Source organism: Astatotilapia calliptera, chromosome 7 (genome assembly GCF_900246225.1).
Source record: "Astatotilapia calliptera chromosome 7, fAstCal1.2, whole genome shotgun sequence".
Lineage (NCBI taxonomy): Eukaryota > Metazoa > Chordata > Actinopteri > Cichliformes > Cichlidae > Astatotilapia > Astatotilapia calliptera.
In genome coordinates this window covers 25,197,452-25,220,579 of record NC_039308.1, presented here as the reverse complement: position 1 = coordinate 25,220,579, position 23,128 = coordinate 25,197,452, and the positions used below count along the sequence as shown (strand labels likewise).

Sequence of the window (23,128 nt, the reverse complement as noted above, 5' to 3'; positions counted from 1 at the left end):
TTTGTGAACATTTGTGTACATTATTTCTGCAGAAGTGTTTTCTCTAAATCTGCAAGATCCTGTATTTTGAGCAGAAATGAAACGGACTGTTTGTGCATGGACGTTACAATGTTATGCACGTTCTTGTATATTTTAATGTCTAAAAAGGTGGCTGAGTAAGAGAAAGTAAGGCAATTTGAGAAAAAGAAGCAACTCCAGTCTCACAGTTCTTTGTTGTGTGGCCATGGTATGTCACACCTGGTTTCTTTGCGCCTCTTAAGGCCTTTTCACACAAACTAAAGTTAATTTCTCTAAAACTATGCCCCTTGAGTATTTGGCTGAATGCAAATAAGTATGAAGAGTAATGTAAATTTGGGGCAAAGTGGCATTATGTTAGGAGTGTTTCTTTTTAATAAAAATGGAAATGCTATGATGTCTGTGTGGTTTTGACCACCTCAAAGCAGTCATTGCCTCACAGACACTTCAGTCTGTGTAATTTGGGGATGAAGGAAGAGTAACAAAGGGCATAATAGCTTTCAGGTTTATTGGCAGTTGGTCATGTGACGATCAGTGATTTGAGCACCCAGAAATTCTGTCAGAGAACTTTTTCTTTGTGGCTTTCATCATCATTAATGTTTCCATTGTTGACTTTCTGCAGTCTGCATATTTTCTCTGGCAATTTTTGACAATGTGTGGATGTGGAGAGAGGCTGGTTTTCCTGCTGATCCTGCCACAATTTCCCCTACAGTACCAAAGAATTGTACAGTGCAGAAACAAAACAAAATGCTTTTTGTTTAAAAAAAAAAAAAAAAAGTAAAAGTCTGGAATTAATAAGACCCTACCCAGTCTGTAGTGATTCTAAATTGCAAAATGGGAGCCAGTGCCTGTAGAAAAATTATGGTGTAGTTTACTAATTGCAGCATACAGAGTTTTAAAGCCTCTGAAATTAAGATCTGATGTTGTTTTGTTTTTCCTGTAATAAAAAGAGTGAAAAAAATCAATGAATGTAAGCAAACGTTAATGTCACAGCAGTGAAGATGGGTTCATTGTGAAAGCTGTCATTCAGTTAACCCTTTAAAGGCTAAACCATGATGTAGTTGACAGAAATTAAATTATTTTGCATTAATGAGTGTTAATTTGTGTCAGTGTGCAATGCGCAGCGTCATTGTGCAACCAATTTTTTTTTCAGTTGGGGAGCGCCTGGGGGGGGGGAGTATTACCCACACTAATACTCATTCCCTTTGCCCACAAACCAGTGAAAGAAATGCAAATACAGAATGAATGCAGGATCCTCGTTAATTATACCAATTAAAATCATTCTGTTTTGTGTTCATCATTTACGACCCATCATTCAATTGAGAAATATTATAAATCTTCATTATTAAATCCATGTTTTTGCCTCTTTTCTCTCTACAGCTCTGTGGTGCAGTCCCCGCCTCCCCCAATGGTTCGCATCATCAATGGTTACATCACGGTGCAGCCGCCTGACAGAATCCAAAGCCAGTACAACTATCATCGTGTTCCTTCAGCAGCACCAGCGCCTTCGATCTTCTCGTTGTCTTTACTGAGCTTTCACCTCACACTACCTATAGTGATCTCACAGATATGGACTGTGGCCCTCTAGTAAAATGGTTATAAGGACTCTAAATAAAACTGGTACACGTACGCGGTTTCAAATATACTGCTCTTAAAAAAAAGTCTGGTCTAGCTGTTCACTCCATGGATGTTTGGGCACAGAAAGTTTGCTATGTTGGAAGTGAACTGGAAAGGTGTGGCAGTAGGGCTCATCTCTTTACAGATTGGGCTTTGATGTGCATGCGAGTTCATATAACTTGAAACATAAAGGTCTGAGTTTCACTTAATTTACACAGAGTGAGCACAGAGTATGCAGTAGGGAAAACAAGAAGCTCAAACTGAGGTAGTGTTATCACTAATTACACAACTCATCAGTGCCTTGCTGGGTTACACAGTTATAGTAGACAGCTATTAGTTGCTCTGAAAATTTGAGAAATCACTTAAGTAATTTTTCAGCTTAAATATTTTCTCCAACAGCAACTGGGACCACATGTCCTTTGAGTATCTCTGTGAGAGTACGTGGGCGTGGGACAAACAACGTCTATCGGCTCTTAAACCCACTGGGCTTGCAAACACAAGTGCTCAGACTTTAATTTATTCTTCTATTTTAGAAGAATCTGATTTGATTACATAAAAACCTGCTGCGGGGAGAAAATTGTACATACGCCTTTTGAATATTATAGAAGTATTTTAGAATTATTAAAAAAATTAAGATTATCAGAAGCATTGTTGTTTATATGGAAAAGTATAAATAGATATGCAGTATATTTTCAAAACAAAATCAGGAACTAACCACCATAGCCCCATGTCATGTGTCTCACTGAAATTACATTTTTGAAAGGGACAGGTGATTGTATTGTACTTTATTAGTGTTATCGACTGCTTTGATGTATATGTTTGCTGAAAGAATTTATGTGGATGTGTCTGGGCGTGTGTGCGCGCGTGTGTTTTACATAGCATTCATTCATTTTTTATTTATTTAAAACTGTAGTGTTGCTGTTAGCCATGTGAAACATTCCCTGTGGCTTTTGTTTTTATATATTTCATCTCACCATGATGCCAAAATGACTTGTTTTTCAAATGTTCTTTCAGTGTAATTTCAAATGCATATCATGGCAATAATAATTAAACTGACTACATGAGCAGACCGCGTAGTGCTTTACGACCTTCACATTTCATTTATGGCACGAGATAGCAACAATAAAATATTTATCTGGATGTAAAATTGGTCTTCGATGCTCGTTCTTCGCTGTGAAGCAAATCAGTGGAAAGTCAGGGGAGAGAAATTTTTACAGCAAAATAACCAGTGTTATATTAAGTATAGATCAAATTATTTTATGTACCTTAAAGGTGCTACTCATCACAACGAACAAACGAACAGCTTCCCAACACTTAAAACCTTTTGGATTCCTTCAAAAATCTTTTTATTTAATGGTCAACAGGTTTACGCTCCAGTCCCATTATCATGTGTACAACCCTCAGTTCCAACAGGCAGCTGTTTTCAGTGATCAAGCGTTTAGCAGCTAAATTGCGCATATCTGTTTCTAGTTGTTGTTTTTCATCAGAGATGTATGAATATTAATGTTAATGCTGTGTGCCCTATGTGTGCTGGATGTATAAATAGCCATCTGTTAGCTAACATGTTTTTTAGGTCCATCAGCTTTAGGTACAGCAGTATCAACTGAACAAAGGAGTGGGCACACACACGTACACATGCTGCCCTCCTGATGGGTTCATGGCATGTTTATGTGATGTTAATGTGATAAGACAGCTATTAGAAGTTGTTTGACGTGTGCATGTGGTCTGTCACAAACAAGACAGCTGCTCTGCTGGCAAATATCTTTCCTTCGAGACACAAACAGGAAACCGGAGCAAACTGGCTCTTTAGATGTACAGGAAATGAGAGATAATTGATTTGTTACATTAACAGGAAACGCTGAGTGACTTGTTAGTTTGTGCTTTTATTTAGGAGTGGCTATGTGCTTGATGTGCTGACATGCATGAGCAAAATTAGGGCAGTGATTCTGAGTTATTCTAAGTGTTATATTGGGTAACAACAAGTACAGTACAGCCCATGGAATATGCTAACTTTATCTGATGCTTTCTGATTGTTAAAGACAAATTTATGTTTGTTTTTATTTAAAAAGCAAAAAAGTAAGATGCATGGAAAAAGTAAATCACATCCTTACAGCTTTTCACACATTTGTGCATGTCTTGCACTAAAAATACTTTAGTAAATCATCACTCTGTAAGTGATATCAGCTACAGGGTTGAATTCAAACTGCTGTTTTTTTCAGGACTGGCTCCACCAGCATCGGTGTCCTGGAAGAAGAAGGTGAAGGCACTTACAGCAGCATCACAGGATGATGACAGGATGCAGCAGGTGACAGGAAAGGCAGCCGTGGGTGTCACTTATAAGTCTGTGCATAATGTGTATTTTTGTCTTACTGTCTGGAGACAATGTGATGGCTCTTACACACTTTGTCTTCTTACCAGGAATATCAGCACCATCACAACCTTTTAAAAGATAAAACATTTCCATCCATCGCTACATTTTCTTTTACTTACCCAATTCAGGGTTTTGGGGACTGGAGCCTGTCTCATGGCAAGAGGTGGGGTACACTCTGAACAACTTGCCAGTCTCTTGCAGGTCTCACACAGACACACACTCACTCACTCGCTTTCAGTACTTACAGATATTGTAGACTCATCGCTTAAAACGTGGATGCCTTTGGACTGTTGGAGGAGATCACATAGCCTGCATGCTGGATTCAAATCTTGGACCTTGTTACTGTGAGGTGATAGTGCTGTTATGCTGCTATACTACAGTATAGCAGCAATATATAATAGCTGTAATAGCATCATAACAGCTATTATGTAAATTTCCAGTTAGGAAACAAGGCCAGCAGACAGATCTCCCAAAATTATTATTACACTACATATTATCATTACAAGCACAGCATACATAGCTACTTGCAGATGTGCTCTTACTGACAAGAGCAGCACACAGCAGGTAGCTGTTTGACTGGCAGATTTTTGATTTATTCATTTCTTGCCTTTTCTGTCTTTTTTCCTCACTCCAATTTCCTCTTATGTGCTCGTGCAGATTTTCTTTGCATGGATCGTACACACTCTCTCATAAAGGAGACTGCAGGCTTTTTCGGGACAGACAAATCACTGAATCACTGATTCAATTCTAAATCTTATATTGGATCAACAAATGCTAAAAAATAACATGAAGGTGTCCAAAGGCTGAACTTGTTCCATTTGGGTATCTGAAGCTCAGTTAAAAAACAACCAAGGAATAGCTTAGAAGACGAATAAAGTCATGTAGCAGAGTAATCACAGCTGAGATTTGAATCCCATTGAAATGTTGTTGGCAGGATTTGAGATCTTGCACTGAAGGAATTTAACATGGAAAAGTAGTGAACATTTTCAGAGGCTATATCAGAGACTGCTATGCAATTATGCAAAATGGCTGCAACGAGCTATTTTAGCTCAAAGAGCTAATGTTAACTTCTGAGGCTAAGAGGGCACTTCCTTTTCACAGAGAAGAATTATACTTCAGCTTCAACTTCTGTTCACTAAAAGCCTGAAACAGACATTTCTCTGCGTGTCATTGTTCAGCCTTTATCTGCTTTGTTTGTCCAAATAGGTCAAAAGGCCAAGAATAACAGAATGCAGGGATATAATATTTAGCTCTGAGGGCTTTTTAAATTCTTATTCTATAAACAATTTAGGCCTACTTTTGACTTTTTTGCTGATCAGGTCAGGTCATTAATCTTTTTTTTTTTTTTTAAACTTAAAGAAAATGAACCCCAGACTTTTGCCGCTGACCTTATGCGAGAATGTGGAACTGAACACTGCTACCTTTCATGGCGTGATGCGTGTTTGGAGAAATGTAGAGAGAAAAAGCAGACTGATTGTATAACTAAAGTCATAACTGGAGCCACTGCAAAAGCTCGAAAACATTAACCTTACATCATGTTGATGTGCGACTCCAAACGACATTTGTCTTGTGCTCCGTGTAACACAAAACTTTAAAAACAACAGACCTTGTAAGTCACTCAGTCATTACATAAAAGAACAAACAAATAGGTGCGGGTCACTCCGCTAATTGCCTCCCTTTGAGTGCTTTTGCTGACAGATGTTACAGCTCATTTACTATTAAAAACACTGTATAATGAATGGTGTGAATTACATAAGTCAAACTGTGGACCATATGAGTGAACTAGTGTCAAGGTAAAATCAATTCAAGACTTTAAACCAGGACGAGAATCCGCTTATACACACATCAAGTGGCAATTTCTTTCATTTCAGTTAAATTTTTTCTTACATGTTTTAGTTCCCTTCTCATTTCAAGACTTTAACCAAGAATTAATACAAGCATGCAAAGGCTATTTGATAACAGCTGAACCAAATACCAAACTCAAGAATTCAATACTGCACATCACGACGAGTTGAATTAGAATAGCATTTCGTCTAGAGTTGGTAATTATAGTGCAATAGATATGCATGTAACATGTGGCAAATGCAAAGCATTACCTGCAACGTGAATATGAGGAATTTGTTCATTCCGATCCTTTTTAACATATGATTCTGAGCATGTTTGGGGGATTTTTGATCTAATTATACCCTTATTTATCACTATATGAAGCAATATCCTCTTGCCCAACATTGATTTGGGAAAACACAATCAAATAAGAAAGCAGGTCTTAAAAAAATACACGCTACACTGAACTGGAGGTGCGCTTTCCAGATCGGACAAACCCATGCGAATTGAAAGCAGATGGCGATGCATCCATCTGTTTCTGGAAAGCAGAAACCTAAAAGGTAAAACCAGCCACAACTTAATTTTTTTTTTTTTTAAAATTAACATGCTTACAAAAAAAATAATCTGAGGTTGCCTGTTATTTACAGGCAGAATAAATATCTAATCCCTTGTGAAAACAAGATCTAACCTTGAGTTTTCTCCATTTGTTATTGCACATGACGCAAAAAGTTCTATTTTCTGCACTAAAAATGTATTGGTTCAAATTGATCAGAAATTCTCAGCTTGTTATTTCTGTTAAGTTCCTCCCATAATACCAATCACCCAGAAAAGCTTTTATCTACCCTAGTCTATTTGTGCCTTTGTGACACAAGGTCAAATCACTTTCTCACTGTTAAAACAAGCACTGAATGCTATTGTTTATCTGATGTAGCTCTTGCACAATTGAGCCTATGTTAGGTGGATCTGTCTTTGGCTATTATCGCTGCATCTGTCTAAGAGTCCTTGCACTGTGTTAGCTGCGACCCATGGAAATAAGTGCTTTTTTGCCTGAGTCCTCAGTATATATTTACATACTAAATCTCTCTGTGGTTACATGTGTTATGAGTATTGGTTAGAGCTTTGACCAGTGGGAACTCATATTGTAAACATGCAATATTGGAGAACAGTCAATTCTTAGATCAACTATCAGTAAAATAGTAAATTTTGTATATTTCGTCTCTGCTCTTGATTTACATTTCTACATTTTTCTTATATTTGCCAGTTCCAGCATAATTCATCAACTTTCACAGATGAACAAAACCTGCTTTTGTTAAATGCAGCAATGTATCGCAAATCGACCTTTGCAAACTGGGCATGTGTGACATTACACATGATTTTTGCCAGGGGCCCAAAAGAATTGCTTAGAGATGGAAGTTTTCACTGGGTGGAATTGCCCAGAAATAGGCCAGACTGAATAAAACATATGAAAGCCCAGGAGTTCAAGTATTTTGTAAGGAGGTGATCATAACAGTTTTCTTAAACTGCTTTATAAATCAGCCCATTTTTATTCGCATAAAATGTGAATAATATTATCATATGACCATAAAAAACTGATTTGATTTTCCACCACCAGCTACCATCACCACTGACTACTTTATAAAATAAAAAGTTGAGTGATAACTCCCCCAGTATTGGGCATTTAAAGAGGAACTAAACACCAATTTTAAACTATGTGGTGTATTAAGTATAACAAGCATTTATATTTCTGTAGAAATACTGCAAATTATTTAGGCCTTTATTTTTAATCATTAAAAAACAATTATTAAAAATAAAACATTTTTCTACTTTGTTTTTGATACACTTCAATTGTATAAGAAATAACTACTAATCATCAAAACAGCCAGGTCATCCCAATACACCTAAAATCCATATTTCAGTTCATTTGGAGATTCAGAGCAAAAACATTGTTTATGTGTCTCACTGCCTGTCAGGGTTGCTCAGAGTATGATTGTCAGCATATAAACAAATCTAAAAAATTTTTGTGCTGGCACTGCACCACAGGGTGTCAGTCAGCTGCAGCTTGGATCAGTGGAGCCCATTCACAGGAGTGATTTTCCTGACGAGTGTTGTGGATAGAAAGAAGCCCACACTGGGAGCTGTAACCTGGAGTCATGGCACGCACGCATTTGGAAACACTGCTTCTCAAAACCAAAGCACACAAACACTCATGGTTGATATCAAAATATTGATAGTATATATAAAGTAGTATCATAGACGCCTTTCTGTCTTCCTGTTGCTCATATGTCAACATGCGTTTTAAACCATTCATTTAGTAGGTTTCCCAGTTATGCCAAACGCACATGCACCCCAAGCTGAAGTATGAAGACCACTAGGTGGTCCTCTCTACTCTGTCCTCATTCCACTTAGGAACATTTTTTGACTACTTCATGTGTCAGTGTTTCTATTCTCCCCCCAACAACAAGCCACATTACTAGCCTGTTACTTTATAACCTATTTATTAGCTATTTCACCCCCCCCCCCCCCCTTTTAGTAAGCATTACACAATATCCCTGTCCTCATTTTTAGAATAATGTCATCCAATGCCATGTAGTTATTTACAATTATATACTAAAGAACTGAAGGACTGAGCTGCATCTTTCTTTTAATGGGAATGACAGCAGTGGATTTGCGTGCAATGCTGCCCTCTGTCTTTGAACTGAGGTACTGGATTTCAGTTAATTTGTGATTCTCCTGACATAGTGACTGTGCAACTACTGCAAAACAGTAATAATATATGTAAAAATAATTAAGCTTATATTTACATTTTTTGACATGGGTTTAAATAAAACAATAAACAAATAAATCTCAATTTTATTTATTTATTTATTTATTTTTTGGGGGGGGGGGGGGGGGGGGGGGACAGTGTTAGCAAGACTACTTTTGGCTTTTATGCCACTGTGCCTGCTGTTCAAGCAGACAAGCAACTCCATTGATATATAAAACATAATTTTTTACTGGAAAAAAAATAATAATAAAAAGAATAGTCACATTTTTGATAGCACCTTACCTACTGTTTCCTGCAACTGGATGTCGATGCATGTCACTCAAGGGTAGGTACATTATTATGTCCACCTGCATAACTACAACTGATCGATGTCAAGTCTGGCTCATATGAATAAATTCTCTTTTTCATTCTCTTTTTGTGTCCAAGCTTTTGGACAGATAAACATCAAATGCCGTTATAACAGTGTAAACATATGCAAAAGCAAAAATCTATCTGTGCTTTACATATTGTTGATAAACCTTACTCCAGTACAAAAAGCTGAGATGAACTTAGTCTGCCTTCCTAAAACCTTAACACCAACTAGTTCTGAACAAGCTATACCTTGGTAGGCTAGTCCGGCACTCTCATCTGACAGCAAGACGGTTCCTTGTTAGAATCTCTAAGTCAGTTTAAGTCTTTTTGTACATCCTCAATGGACCTGGGTAGATTCTGCATGAAGCACTGTATGAGCATGCAGCTATAGGGTGATGTAAAATCTAAAGTACTCAGAGTTAAGACTAGAAAAGTACTATATAAATTTGAGTCTATGTACATAACTACAACAGAATAAGATTAAACACTTAAAGTACAGTAAAGTAAAGTTGAGGATATAAATTGGCACAGGGATCATTAGAAGATTATGAAGTGTATAAGCCATTTTTCTTTTCTTTGCAGTCCATCAAGTGCTCTTCTCTTGTTCAGGGTCCCTGCTGTCACGTTCCAGCCATCCTGCTGACTGACTCCTCTATGACTGAAGCTTCCAACTCATCCTGGACTGGCAAAATCTCATTCTTTGCCTTCATTTTTTTAAGTAGTGACATCTCGACATCTCCAGTAGACCTTGTGCCTTAGCTACATCTGAGTGACAGCCAGGACCTTTACTGTTCTCCCCTTTCATACTTTGAAGACATGAATAACTGCCGCAGAGACTTTTGAGTTGCAGAACTTTCAGCATTTCAATACTTTCCTATTATGGGTGAACTTACATTCTTCATTTATGCTCAGATATATTGCCAGAAGTATTCACTCACCCATCTAAAGTATTTAATACATGTGTTTCAATCACTTCCACGGCCACAGGTGTATAAAATCAAGAGGTGAGGCATGCAGACTGCATCTGCAAACATTTGTGAAAGAATGGGTCGCTCTCAGGAGCTCAGTGAATTGCAGGATGGTACTGTGAAAGGATGCCACCTGTGCAACAAGTCCAGTGTGAAATATTCTCACTACTATTCCAAAGTCAGCTGTTAATGTTATTCTTCAACGTGATTGGGCACGATTGTAACTCAGCCACAAAGTGTTAGGCCAAAAATCACTGAGCGAAGTCAAAGGATGCTGAGGAGGATACTGGTCGCCAACCTTCTACAGAGTCGATCTCTACAGACCTTCAAACTTCATATGGCCTTCAAAGTATCTCAAGAACAGTGTGTAGAGTCTCAGTCTGTGTGTGTCTCTGTCTGCCAATCCAGTGGAGGAGGAAAACAGTACTTGTCTGACTGCGCTACGTCAAGTGCAAAGTTTATTGGAGGCGGAATTATGGTGTGGTTTAGTTTTTTAGGAGTTGGGCTCTGCACCTTAGTTCCAGTGAAAGGAACTGTTAATGCTTCAGCATACCAAGAGATTTTGGCCAATTTCATGCTCCCAACTTTGTGGGAACAGTTTGAGAACGACTCCTTCCTGTTACAACATGACTGCGCATCAACGCACAAAGCAAGGTCTATAAAGACATGGACGAGTGAGTTTGGTGTGGAAGAACTCGACTGGCCTGCACAGAGTCCTGACCTCAACCCACCAGAACACCTTTGGGATAAATTAAAGCGGAGACTGCGAACCACGCCTTCTCATCTACCATCAAATATATGCTGATAATGCAAAGGGGAACATGTGGAACCTTTCATACCAGCTTTGAGACAAATGTCAGGTCCTCCATAAAAGCTGTAGACTCTTGGGCACTGAGCCTCAGCAAACTCTACCTGCATGTTTATGTTGGCTCATCAAAGGATCCTTAAAAAGGGTGCATCCATTTCCCAAGTTCAGTTACGGGGTGGGTGTGTCACCCTGTAGTTAAACCTAGAGGACAATATGTAAATGAAATCTTGTTTGCTTTAACTCTTACTCTTTTATATCCTCATTGCTTCTCCTCAACATCTCTCTCCTTCAGAGCAATTTTTATAAACCATTTAATTTACCCAATTTGGCTCAGTGTTGAGTATCTTTATTGGCCATCTCCTGGATCTCCTTTCCAGCAGGAAAATGTACTTCTTTGGACATGTTTAATAAATATCTAATGCAGTTTATGCTGAAGTAATTCTATAGTTACAAACCTGAATTTATTTTAAAATATGTCCAAGAATTAGTTGTTCATAGGGGAGTTTTGAACAACAGAAAAAAAGATTTAGGTGAGTTTTATAATAAATTCTTGCTTTTATTTATCTTTTATAACAGGAAGCACTGCAAAGTGACTTGGGTGAAGTATGTCTACAGAAATAAAGTAATTTCTTTTATATATTTGGTTTCATTCCAATGGATTTATCCACAAGAATCGCTAATTTTTCATATGTTCTTTTTAAGAGGGCATTGGAGAAACGTTTCACACACAGCACAAATAATACTATTACTTGGTACAGTTGTTCTGAGAAAATTATGTACAGAATTTAAGGACCTTGCTTTAACCTTGGGATAATAAAACAGTTTTAACAAGGGGACTGATGAGATACTGTCTTCATCAAAATCAAACCACATTTTATTCATGTGTGTAAATTGCCCACGCACCAGTCCTAATAACATCAGCAGTGTTTTTTTGGTCTCTGAATGGAATTCATGAGGGAAAATGAACTTTACTCCCAGGTAAAGCCTTATTATGTTCACCCATAGATTCAGCTGAACACACTGCCAAGAGATGGTATTCATTTATGAGCTTAATATGCAGGAGATAAGTTTGTTTGTGTGCAGTAGCTTGATTGCCCCAAACCTAATCAATTAAGAAGCCAAATATTTTTGATTTGTTTGACTTTGAGAGGCTGCATTTAACAATAGCCATCCTACGTATCGCATTTTTTTTTTTTTTTGGCCTGTCCCGTTTGGCTCTTTTGCCATCAGAATTGTTGTCTAAAGGCAAAGAAAGATGCCCAATGGATTTACTTTACCAAATTGACCATCCCAGCCTTGCCGTAATGGTCCATTTGATTCACCTTTTATTGTTTATTTTATTTTCACTTGCTGAATACGGGACAGACTTGACTGGGGGAAAGAAGGGGAGAAAGAAAGAGGGAAAGAGAAACAGCTGAGAAGAGGGACGGGGGAGAAGGGTAAAAAACAAAAACCAACAGAATGGGCAGAAAAAAAAAAGAAAAAAAATGCATATATCAATCACCTGGATCACCTGCTGAGAAAGAAAAAAGAAAACAAGCAGAAGAGAACAAGAGTAATAGAATAAACAACATCACAATGATATATGGGAATATGACAGTAAATACTAAATATTAAACATTATTGTGCAGCACATAAGATCAACAGAACACAGTGTGCTTTGAGGTAGGAGCCAAAAAGGGTGTAGTTTGTGGGTGTGATCACCCGTGTGTACACCTGTGAGCATGGACGCGCTTGTTTTTTTAAAAGGTTCCTCCATGTAATGATCTGCTAGAGGGTGTGGGGGGGCCACAGCCCCGTCCTCCAGGGCATGAAGCAGGTATGGAGGAGATCAAAACTCCAGACATCCAGAGGCCCCCAGAACACAAGAGACCAAGGAAGACCAACAGAGGGGCAGCCGCGCCACTGTCCCAGAAAGAGCTGAGGAGAGTCCCAGATGAGGGGTCACTCAGCAGCAGAAGCCAGGGGGAGTTGCAGTGACGTGCCCGTGAGCTCCGCCGGCAGCCAGCCGTGCCTGAGTGAGCCGGTGTGTACCTGGACGCCCATCCCCAGACACAAAGAACCAACGCACCGATGTCTGAGGGAGTCCGCCACTGGCAGGGGAAGTGGTGGTGGGGGGAGATAGGCCTCCAAACCTTGGAGGGCCTGAGATGTCCCCAGAGAGGTGACGTCTGATACCCAACCTGACATATAGACACAGACATACAGGCACACACAGACACAAACATCCATTCCCACCCTCATGCTCTCATATGTACTTGCTCCAAACTCAACCAACGTGGAGACAGACATAAAGAGACGCTGTACACACGATCACACTCCCCAAGCGTTAAAGTTAAGGCTAAGGTTAAGGTTCTTTATTTGTCACATGCATAGTTATACAAGTATAACACACAGTGAAATGTAGCCTGACACGCTCCTCGACATGTGCAAAAAAATTGGGGGGGGTGTAGAGGAAAAACATTATATATATATATATATATATATATATATATATATATATATATATATATATATATATATATATATATATATATATATACATACACATATAGTATATACATTGGGTGAATGTGCAGTAGTAGCAGCAAGCAGGTGAATTCTGTACATTAATATGAATAGACATCTGACTATTTTACAGGATAGACAATATAAACATATTTAAAATTAAAGGAATTGAAATGTACATTGTGCCTTGGTTTAGTGTCTGGAAGAGTCCTGTCTCAGTCAATTATAGATGATGTAAGAGGGCGGGTGTGTGTGTTTAGGGCATGGATGGCTTGGGGATAGAAGCTCCTCTTGAGTCTCTCTGTCCTTGCCCGGAAGATGTGGAACCTTCTACCAGATTGCAGAAGTTGGAACAGTTTGTTGCCAGGATGGGACGGGTCCTTCAGTATCTGCGCTGCTCTAGTCCGGCATCTCCTGGTGTAGGTGTCCTGAAGCGGGGGGAGAGCAATCCTGCAGCAGCGTTCTGCTGTACGGATCACTCTCTGGAGAGCTTTTTGGTCCTTCACACAGCTGTTCCCAAACCACGATGTCATGTTCTGTGTGAGGATGCTCTCCACAGCGCCTGTATAGAAAATCCTGAGGATCTTTGGAGAGACCCTGAACTTCCTCAGTTGTCGTAGGTGATACAGGCGCTGCCTAGCCTTTTTGGTCTGGACCTGAATGTGGGCAGCCCATGTCAGGTCTGAGGAGATGTGGACACCAAGATACTTGAAGGACTGCACCCTCTCCACTGGAGCTCCATTGATGATAATGGGCTTGTAGTCTCTGTGCTGACCCCTTCTGAAGTCCACCACCAGCTCCTTGGTCTTGCTGACGTTCAGCTGGAGGTGGTTGTCCTGGCACCACGATGCCAGATTCTTCACTTCATCCATGTAGGCCGCCTCATCGTTGTTGGAGATGGCACCCAACACCACTGTGTCGTCAGCAAACTTCACAATGGTGTTGGAGCCATGGGTGGCCACACAGTCTGAAGTGTAGAGGGAGTAGAGCAGTGGCGAGAGGACACATCCCTGAGGTGCTCCTGTGTTGATGGTGATGCTGTTGGAGAAGCACCTGCCCACCCTCACCACCTGAGTTCTGCCAGTGAGGAAGTCCAACACCCATACTCTACGAACCGGGTCTAGGTACCCTTGCCCCTGGAGGGGGGAACTGCACCCAGACCCAGGTTGTGTTACCCTTTTCCCTGCGGTGGGGAGAAGCAGACCGCCCCGACTCCGCAGCAGCAGGGAGGCCCCACACTCCAGACCGCAGTCGGACAGCCAACTCCTCCTCCTAGCCCCCCCGCTCCAGCAGGCCACAGAGAACGGGGGTGAGAGAAGACTCCAAACCTCCCTCCACCCGCTCATTGTAGTGTTGATGCATGTGTGTTCTAAGGTGCATTTAAAACCCAGGAGGGCATGGAGCTACCTGCCAGAGAGCAGCAGGTAAGCGCATGGTCCCTCCTGCTAGCCCTCAATGTCTACGTGTATTTAAAATTGAGAGGTGGGCAACGACGCCAGGGGTGAGGTTGTACACCCCGATGGTACTTTGGATTCCGTGTATCGTGCCCACCCCCAAGATCCTATATGTATGTGTAATGAGAGTGTGAGTAATGTGAATGTCTAAGTTGTGGGATAAAATTGAGGCAGAGGCAGCCAGAAGGGGACAGAGGGGGGGGGGGGGGGGGGTAGCCTCCTCTGCACCCTACGTATCGCATTTAAGTAAATCCATCAGATTTCAAATACATGCCTGTAGGTCTGCCTCCTGTGAACTTAGTATTTAACAATTTAAAGTGGTATTATGTTCGTCTCCTGTGGTGTCTCTCATTTTATAATCCTCCCCCCATTATTACTTAACTGGCATAGAAGAAGCCATACAAAGGTAAATGCCCTTCTTACTTCCACATCCCCCGCACCTGCTACCATCCCTTGTGTTAATGGTGCAGTGGTGTTTTGAAATGAGTACCTATTAAAATGCCATTATTAGATAAAGGGAGGGATGTTGTCCGTGGCACAGGTTTATTGGGAAGTAAATGTAAGCCCCTACATGCGAAACACCTCATTAATCCTGCAGTTATTTACGACCCTGCAGCACAGAGGCAAGTGCAAAGATGAAATCCCTGCTCATCTAAATATTGTCTCAGCTGATAAGATTAACTCTGCTCCTACTCATACATGTGGGTGCAAAGGGACTTAACACTTCAAGTAATGACCTTTACGGATTCCTGCAGAGAAACTTTCTTACGCTTAAATCTCACATAAACAGAACACAGAAAGCCCAAAAAAAAACCCCCATTGCTGAAACGACAACAAAACCCTGCAGTATTATTTGGGATAAACTGCATTCAATATTATGTTGACTTTAACAAGAATAAAGAGGTACAAACTTAAAAGAGTGTATTTTTGGTGTGAATTGGAGAATTGGAACAAGTTTTTAAAACAGCACTGATCTTGTAGCCTACGGAGTCCAAAAATGCTGCCATTAAATATGCATGTGAAGCAGTAGGTGACCATAAATTTATCACAGCTCTTCGTGTCTAATATTCTTCCACGGATTCAACTGCAATTTCTTCTCGAGAGGCTCTGTTTTGAGAAAAAATTGCATCAAATGAATTTGGAAAACCTGCAATAAATAATACAGAAGTGGTGCAAAAATTTAGCAAACATCAAAGCCAAACAGTCAAATTCCACAGCTCTTTATACACCAGTCAAAGTGACACTGTAACTGCGATGTTTAATAGAATTTGCATTGTTCTTTTCTCACATCGACATACATGAATCTTTTTTTGTGCTTTTCCACAGCCATTGCTTAATGATCCTCTTCTTGTTCCGTATCCAAGTTCATTCTGGATGTTCAGTGGGATTCACCTGAAGTCATCCGTCATCCATCTGCTAGACTAACAAGAAGCACTTCAAAACACCAACCTCCGCCAAGGCATCACACTTTCTGGGCGGTGTTTACTTTTGACAGTACAATATTGTATCTGGTATATATCAAGGCTGTTTTGGGTTTTTTTTTTGTTCTTTTCATACCTACTTTGGAAGTTTGTAGAGCAGTAAAAGTTAGACAAGGGAAGCATGACAGATGTTTATTCTGAGTGTTTTGAAAGAAAGAAGGATGTGAGATGTAAAAGTGATGTCAGAGGTCAAATTAGGGAATTTTAAATTAAATAAAAAATTTAAATAAAAATACAAATGGGGGTATTTTAAATTTGTAATTTTTATATGATTCTTTTTATATGTTGACAATACACAACACACTTACTAGTTTCTAGAGTTTGTTTTGTCCATTTTTGACATATAAATCATTAAGCTGGTGGATGTAAGGCACCCCTACAAAGTGTCATCTGTATTCAATCAAAACTTTTCAACCAATCGTGTTTACAGACAGCAAGAATGGCACATGTGCATGCAATGACTGCAAAAAACACAACCTCCTTGGTGGAGGAAATAAACATCAGAGTAAAAGTGTATCAAAAGATACAGGATAAAGCTGTATTTTTGTTTTTATTTAAATTCATATACATTACAGACAGTTTTCTGTTTTTAAGTGAGAAATAACCTTAATATCCATCACCTCACCACTTTCAATGAATATAGACAGAATAAAAAAAGGTGCATTAAATACAGTTTGCGGCATACTTGCAACACTTTAGAGATATGATCATTAAGCATGCTACATGCTGCTAAGGGCATTATGATTTGAAAGGGTTACGTTACAAGATGTACTTGCCTGAAGTTAATCGTTTTTACATTTACCCTGTTATTCAACTAAACACAACAATGTTCTTTAAATTGTCTGCCATGCAGCAAACTGATTGATGTGTGGCTTTGATTGCAGAGTAGGATGCACAGAATGGCAATGAATACTACCTGTCAGATAAGAGTCGAGGCTAAAAAAAAGAGTTTGCAGTATAACCCCTCTCAAGACTTTTTTAGCTTTTTACTTTAGGCTGAATCCATTACTTTTTTTTGAAAGACGGATGGCAGTGCTACCAGCCCCTCTGAAATTCCTGACCATTTCTTTTTCCCACCTTCCAAATGTGAGTGTGAAGTCTTTCCAGCGTCCCTGTCTCCTCACCTTAGGTTCTTGTCAAGCAACTGGAGATAACATTATTAAATATACAATTACCTAGGACCAGGCCCCCTCTCTACCAAGATCAATTTCCAGTCAGAAGCTGTAAAAAAGTAGCTGAAAGCTCTGTGAAATGAAACTGAAATAGCACCCGGCCCCTCACAAAACACCCATAAATATGGAGGTTCCTCTTGAAAAGTCTTATTTACTGGGAGCTTGTTACTGAATTTAGGGAGAATTCAACCATTGCGGATGAAGGTCTAATCATCACGTACCCTCTGCTAGATAAGCTATGTAAGATCTCTATCTCTAAGTTGTTTGAAAATAAAATAAATGTTGTGCTCGTGGTCAACTATACCCTGAGATACTGTGTAAACAAACGCATCGCAGTGAAATGTGAAGATGGCTCGAGCCTCCAAAACAGCACAAGAGGGCAAATTAATAGTCTATGTTTGCCTGGCTGTCAGACATTGCCCTGTTGAGACTGCAATTAAAACAAAGGGTGTTTTGACCCTGCCTTTCGTACCACTCTAATTTCTGCCGCAGTCTCTCTGCTTGGCATTTGAGTATAAGATTACATAGATAGAAAGGCATTCTGCATGAAATGAAAAGTTACCTTCGCCTTTTTGAGGGGAATGCATGCAGCTATTTGTCATTCTGAAGCTTTTTTCAGCTCCGAAAAGGTGACTGTAACACTTAAGGCTTCTATAGTTCAGTGTGTTGTGATTTAAAAATGCATGTTTTTGTACTGACATTCAACTTTCGCAGTCTTTCTTCATTCTGCATTCAAGTAAAAGCTTCTTCTTTTTTTTTATAAAAAAAGTGGCACAGTCTTGATTGCTGTGTTGTTGTACGTTCACCTGGCAGGAAAAAACACTTTTCTCCGTTTCATTTGGTTTCACAGGGACAGGAAAGAAACACTCTCCAAGCACAGTTCTTTTGTCCATCAGGTCCCACAGATCCAAAACCATTCTCATCATGTTTTGTCATGGATATCCACATATCCACATATCCATGAGGGAAATTAGGGAAATTTTCATCCAAATGCGGTGTGGCAATTTATTCCTGGCTGACAACAAGCTGCCAAAAGAAGCCTAGATGACAACTGCACTTAAAAAAAAGAAACCAGAGAAAATATATTATAAAGCAAAATACCTTTTTTGGCCTCTTCAGAGGAAGTGTGCTTTCTCAGTTTTTCTGTGAAAGACTGACCTTAATCTTTAGCATGTGAGAGTAATCTAATTACCAGTAAACATAGTACATTATTGAAAGACTGAACAAAATGATCTTGTAATTTTTATGTATCAAACCTTCTCTTGTCTTTACCCTACAATGTTAGGACCTTGGCCTGTTGCTCTTACGTTGACAGTCTGACTTAAAATTAAGATTGCTTTGGGATAATAAGAGAAAAGAAGAAAAATCGGTACTTTTATCCAGACATGAAAAATCTCACGAAAAAAAAAATAGAAAGAGTCAAGGATAATCCAATCAATCAAAAGGAATCATTTTTAATAGCTTAATCATTTGCCGCATATCCATCTAGGCTTAACGGCATGGCAGAATTGATCTTTTATTAGAGCTGATCTTGCTCGCACGGTGAGGCAGATGATTGAGCCTTATGCAACAGCCCAAGGCTCCTCTGGTATTCAAGAGTGAGGCTGAGATAACTGACACTGACAAGGCAAAGCTGGAGTAGATGAACCTCATCGACTCCTGGAGGCATCGCCGATCACAACCCCGACAGTGCTGGAGAGAGAGGAGGAAGACAGACCAGAAGACTGGAGGTGTGAAAGTGCATGTCAGTGCTGATACGTAAAATGCTCCCAAAGCAGGTAAGACTACCTCTGTGTAGAGCTGATGAAGATGATAGAAGGCTGTGGAAGACTGCAGTGATCCATAACATAAAAAGATGAGGCGGTTTCATTTTACCAAGGAGGCAAAGGAGGACCAGCTATGGGAACTTGCTACCACGTTGAAATGTTTGAACACTAGATGGCAGTTTGACACAGAACACTATTGTTTTGTGGATGCCTTGCTGCAAAGCATAAATTTATTTACCAACAGATACGCTGTAACTGTTGTTGTTTAGTGATGCAGATTGAAGAGAAGATTTTGATTATCCTAAGCCTCGTGATTTCATGATCTCGTAGATATTAAAACCCACTTCTATTAGCGTGTGTGTTTGTGTAGGTAGATGAGCATCACGGCAGAAAAGTCTTTTGACTTTTATGTTTTTGCCACGCCTTGTTTATTTTAAATCAAACACTGTTTCTAAAAAAAAAGATGAAACAAACAAAAAACTATCTAAAGGTTAAAAAAAAAAAAGATTAATTTCACAGGTTCACAGCTTTTGCTTTTATTGAGTTTTTACTACGCAATCCACAGAGAGAAACGTGCGCTGTAGGTCTGTTTGTGTGCACAGTGTTTTTGGCATATCATACAGAGACATTTTTTTTCTTTACCTTTTTGGCCATGTGCGTAGGAAAGAGTCTTGTGACATTTACAGCCCTCTGGGGGGAATGAGCACTCACCTGGCAGACTCTGTATTTATTAGCAGATGACTAACTTGGTATTTATCTGATGCTCCATTTCAGCCTCATACCCAGCAGCAAGCAGTGACCATGGCCAAGTCAACTTATCAGGCAGGCTAGGGTAAATGTCTACTCCACAGCTCCACTGTGATCCATCCACAGCACCTCTGTGCTTTGTGTATATAACCTGTTGCTATTTCCTGAAGTTTTCATTACATTCAGTGCACACAGTAGACTAAGAGTCCCAGCTTCATCACATTTTTCTTAAATCTCCAGTGACCACATGGTTCTCCTGGTCCCAAGTGTCCGTCCCAGTTTAGTTATCAAACTGACTTTGATAACTAAACTAAGCTAAATATACTATGATAATAAAGTGGCATGGTTTGTCTTTTGTCTGAAATATTTTTAAACAGAACTGCAATCAGTCAATCAATCAAATAGACACAAACTAAACAAAGGGTTTGAACTAGAGGTTGATATAACTGCACATTTTTCCATTCGCAAACCAGCTTTAGAGCTGTCCTTAGGGAAGGTTTTGAGAACACAGTGACCATATAAAAGTGGCTAAAACCAGAACTGAATTCAAAACATATTCATTGTTCCCTCTCTAAACCGCTGGCACATTTATTCAACAGACCCTTCAGAAAAATAATATTAATAATAATAACAAGCTGCACAGTTAGAGGTCTTTGCACTCAGCTGAGACCTGTGAATGGAAAACAGCATGAAAACAGCAGAACGTTTAATCTACCCTCATTGTAAACTACAAGAGATTTGATAATGTAAACTCTAATGGCACATCAGCCCAGAAACCTGGAGGGACCCCAGTGCGTGAGGAACACAACAAAAATTTGATTTGCCTTTTTCTATCAGCACTCATGTGTGTATATATTTAATAAGAAGGAAAATTGCTTACAATTAAAAATACTGCAAGATTTAAGGCATCACGGAAAGAACTTTGTTCACAAAGAATTTGTCCCTGAGCCAATAAGCAACCTCAGATATAAGTTTTCATTTATGTTTGTTCAATATCAGTACAGACAGCAAATTAAAACTGAAGAAGAATAGATTGATGTGACGTGATTAAAATACAGCTCATGATTCTGATTTCAATCTTTTAGTACAAAGATTGCATTCAGTAGTGAACAAGATCTTCTAAAGGGAAATCACTGTCATTCTTCATTGGCGTTTTTTCAATATACTTCTCTTGCCTTCTTTTTACCTTCCATTTTATGCACTTTGCATCTGTTTATTTATTTATTTATGAAAGTTCTCCTTATGTCCTTAAACTCTTCTCTCAGCACATATTTAGATTTAATTTCCTGGGGAAAAAAGGAAGCTGTGTAGGTGGTATGTCCAAACCTCCAGTTATTAACTCCAGCAGCAATTCTGATTTTCATAAGAGAATCTCAAATAAGCCTTGGGGCAGTGAGAAAGCCTAAAACCAGATGCAGTAGGAGTAACAATCAGTCGGATTTTATTTTTGAAACTGTTCTTATTTTGTCTACTTTTTCGACCTGTGCACATTTTTGTTTTGTTTTTTAGCTTCTTCTTTTTTTAAACCAGATGCTCAGTGCACACATCAGACAAACAGAAGGAATTTTTTTCAGTGTGTTCCCCCTTTTTTCTGTCTTTAAAGAAAAAGAAAAAAACAGGTGGACAAAGGCAGAATATATGTGAGTTTAAATCACTTGCACATAGATGATTGGGGTTTTGGGGGTAGAAACTGACATTTAGAGTACTGCTTAAGACCTGTTGGTGGCAGTGTTGATGCTTCCAGCTCTGTGAGAAGCTGTACTTTGGTGAACCCTTGCCACACACGTGTCTGATAAATGATAGGGACAGAGCAGTAAAGCCCAACACCGAATGGTGGCTTTAAACTGAATTTGATTTGGGGGATTTGGAAAATATATTTATTCTATGCTAGTGAATCACAATTCATGAGCTGAAGCTGCCACTCCAGCGCAGACACACACAAAAAAGCAATGATTAAAAAGAAAACAAATCCAAGGTAATATATTGATTATTTTTGTTTTGTTTTTGTCATTATTTCATTCAAATCATTATTGATAATCCATATATTAAATTTCCTAACCATCACACCAGACAGTCCTTAAATATATCCTTTCCATTTTTCACACTGTGTGGTGGACTGACAATCTGGATAGACATTTTCCTGGTGGGCCTCTCACCCCGTAGGTCTGCAGTGAGTCTATAGTGATAAAGACAGATTCATAGTGTTGAATGGTTCACTCCATCCAGGTACATGTGCTGAAGAAATGTTAAAAACAAACAAACATATCATACAGTATGTCTGCTGCTTTCTCTCAGCATGTTTCCCTTTCTATTTTGCAAACTGTCTTGGCTGTGAAAATCAGCATCATACTGCTGTACTTTACCTTTTATAACAATCAGGATTTTATTGACTTATCTGAAATGGTTAATTTCATGAAAGCACTTATACTTCCCACTTAATCCTGTCCTTTATGGTTGCCCATCAAATGATTTTAATGGGCTCTACCAGTTCAAAAGTTTACAGTGTGAAGCTGCTGTTTGATTCTCTGACTCCAAATCAATACGGCATCATTAATGGATAGCTAATCTCTCTACCCAGACCTCACATACAAATGCATGGGTAACATGAAATTTTAATGCATGGGGTACCCTTTAGTTCAATTATTAACTTGAGTGTTAACATTGTTGAAGGGTAAATGTTAACTCTTAAGCTTTTTCTAACCATACCCAAGTGGTTTTAGTGTCTAATCTGAGAAAACAACAAAGGAAAGTACGTACAGAATAACTGCTGGGAGCAGCCGACAAACTTCATGATTCAGAATTATGAATGTGATTAATCAGGACCACAATGGTGGACTGATCAGACATCTGATGAGTAGACAATGGTATAGAGACTATCGTAGCTAAAAAAAAAACAACAACATTTTTTGTGTTCGATCTTTAATGTTACACACTGTGAGGTTTCAGGTCTATAAACTATCAAACACCAGGAACACCAACAAATGGGACTGCAATCAGGCCCATGAGAGATTGGAAAATGACCCAGTTTTTGTAATTTACCCTCTGTACACCACCACAGTTGATTTTATATCAAACAGCCACTACTGATGGTTTGTTCTGATTGAGTTGTAGACTTTCAACATTAATTTGAGCGATTAAAGGGAGGGATAGAACTTTGTATTTGGTAGCTTTACTGTGGAACTCTCAACATGAGGTTCAGAAACCAAAATAAATCTATCAGAGATAGCAAAAACTTGAAAAGTGGCCAAACCTATAATTGGTTACATTTTGGAAATGAAGGAA

General features: G+C 39.2%; 1 protein-coding gene across 1 annotated transcript in view; it reads left to right on the top strand.

Annotated features, from left to right (window-relative positions):
* trabd2a (TraB domain containing 2A) overlaps window positions 1-3,013 on the top strand; it is a 57,797-nt gene extending 54,784 nt beyond the window's left edge. Inside the window, exon 8 of the mRNA XM_026174047.1 lies at window positions 1,396-3,013. Coding sequence (XP_026029832.1) covers window positions 1,396-1,603 — 208 coding nt within the window. The 3' untranslated portion in view covers window positions 1,604-3,013. The remainder of the gene's footprint in view (window positions 1-1,395) is intronic.
* Window positions 3,014-23,128: the final 20,115 nt, after the last annotated feature.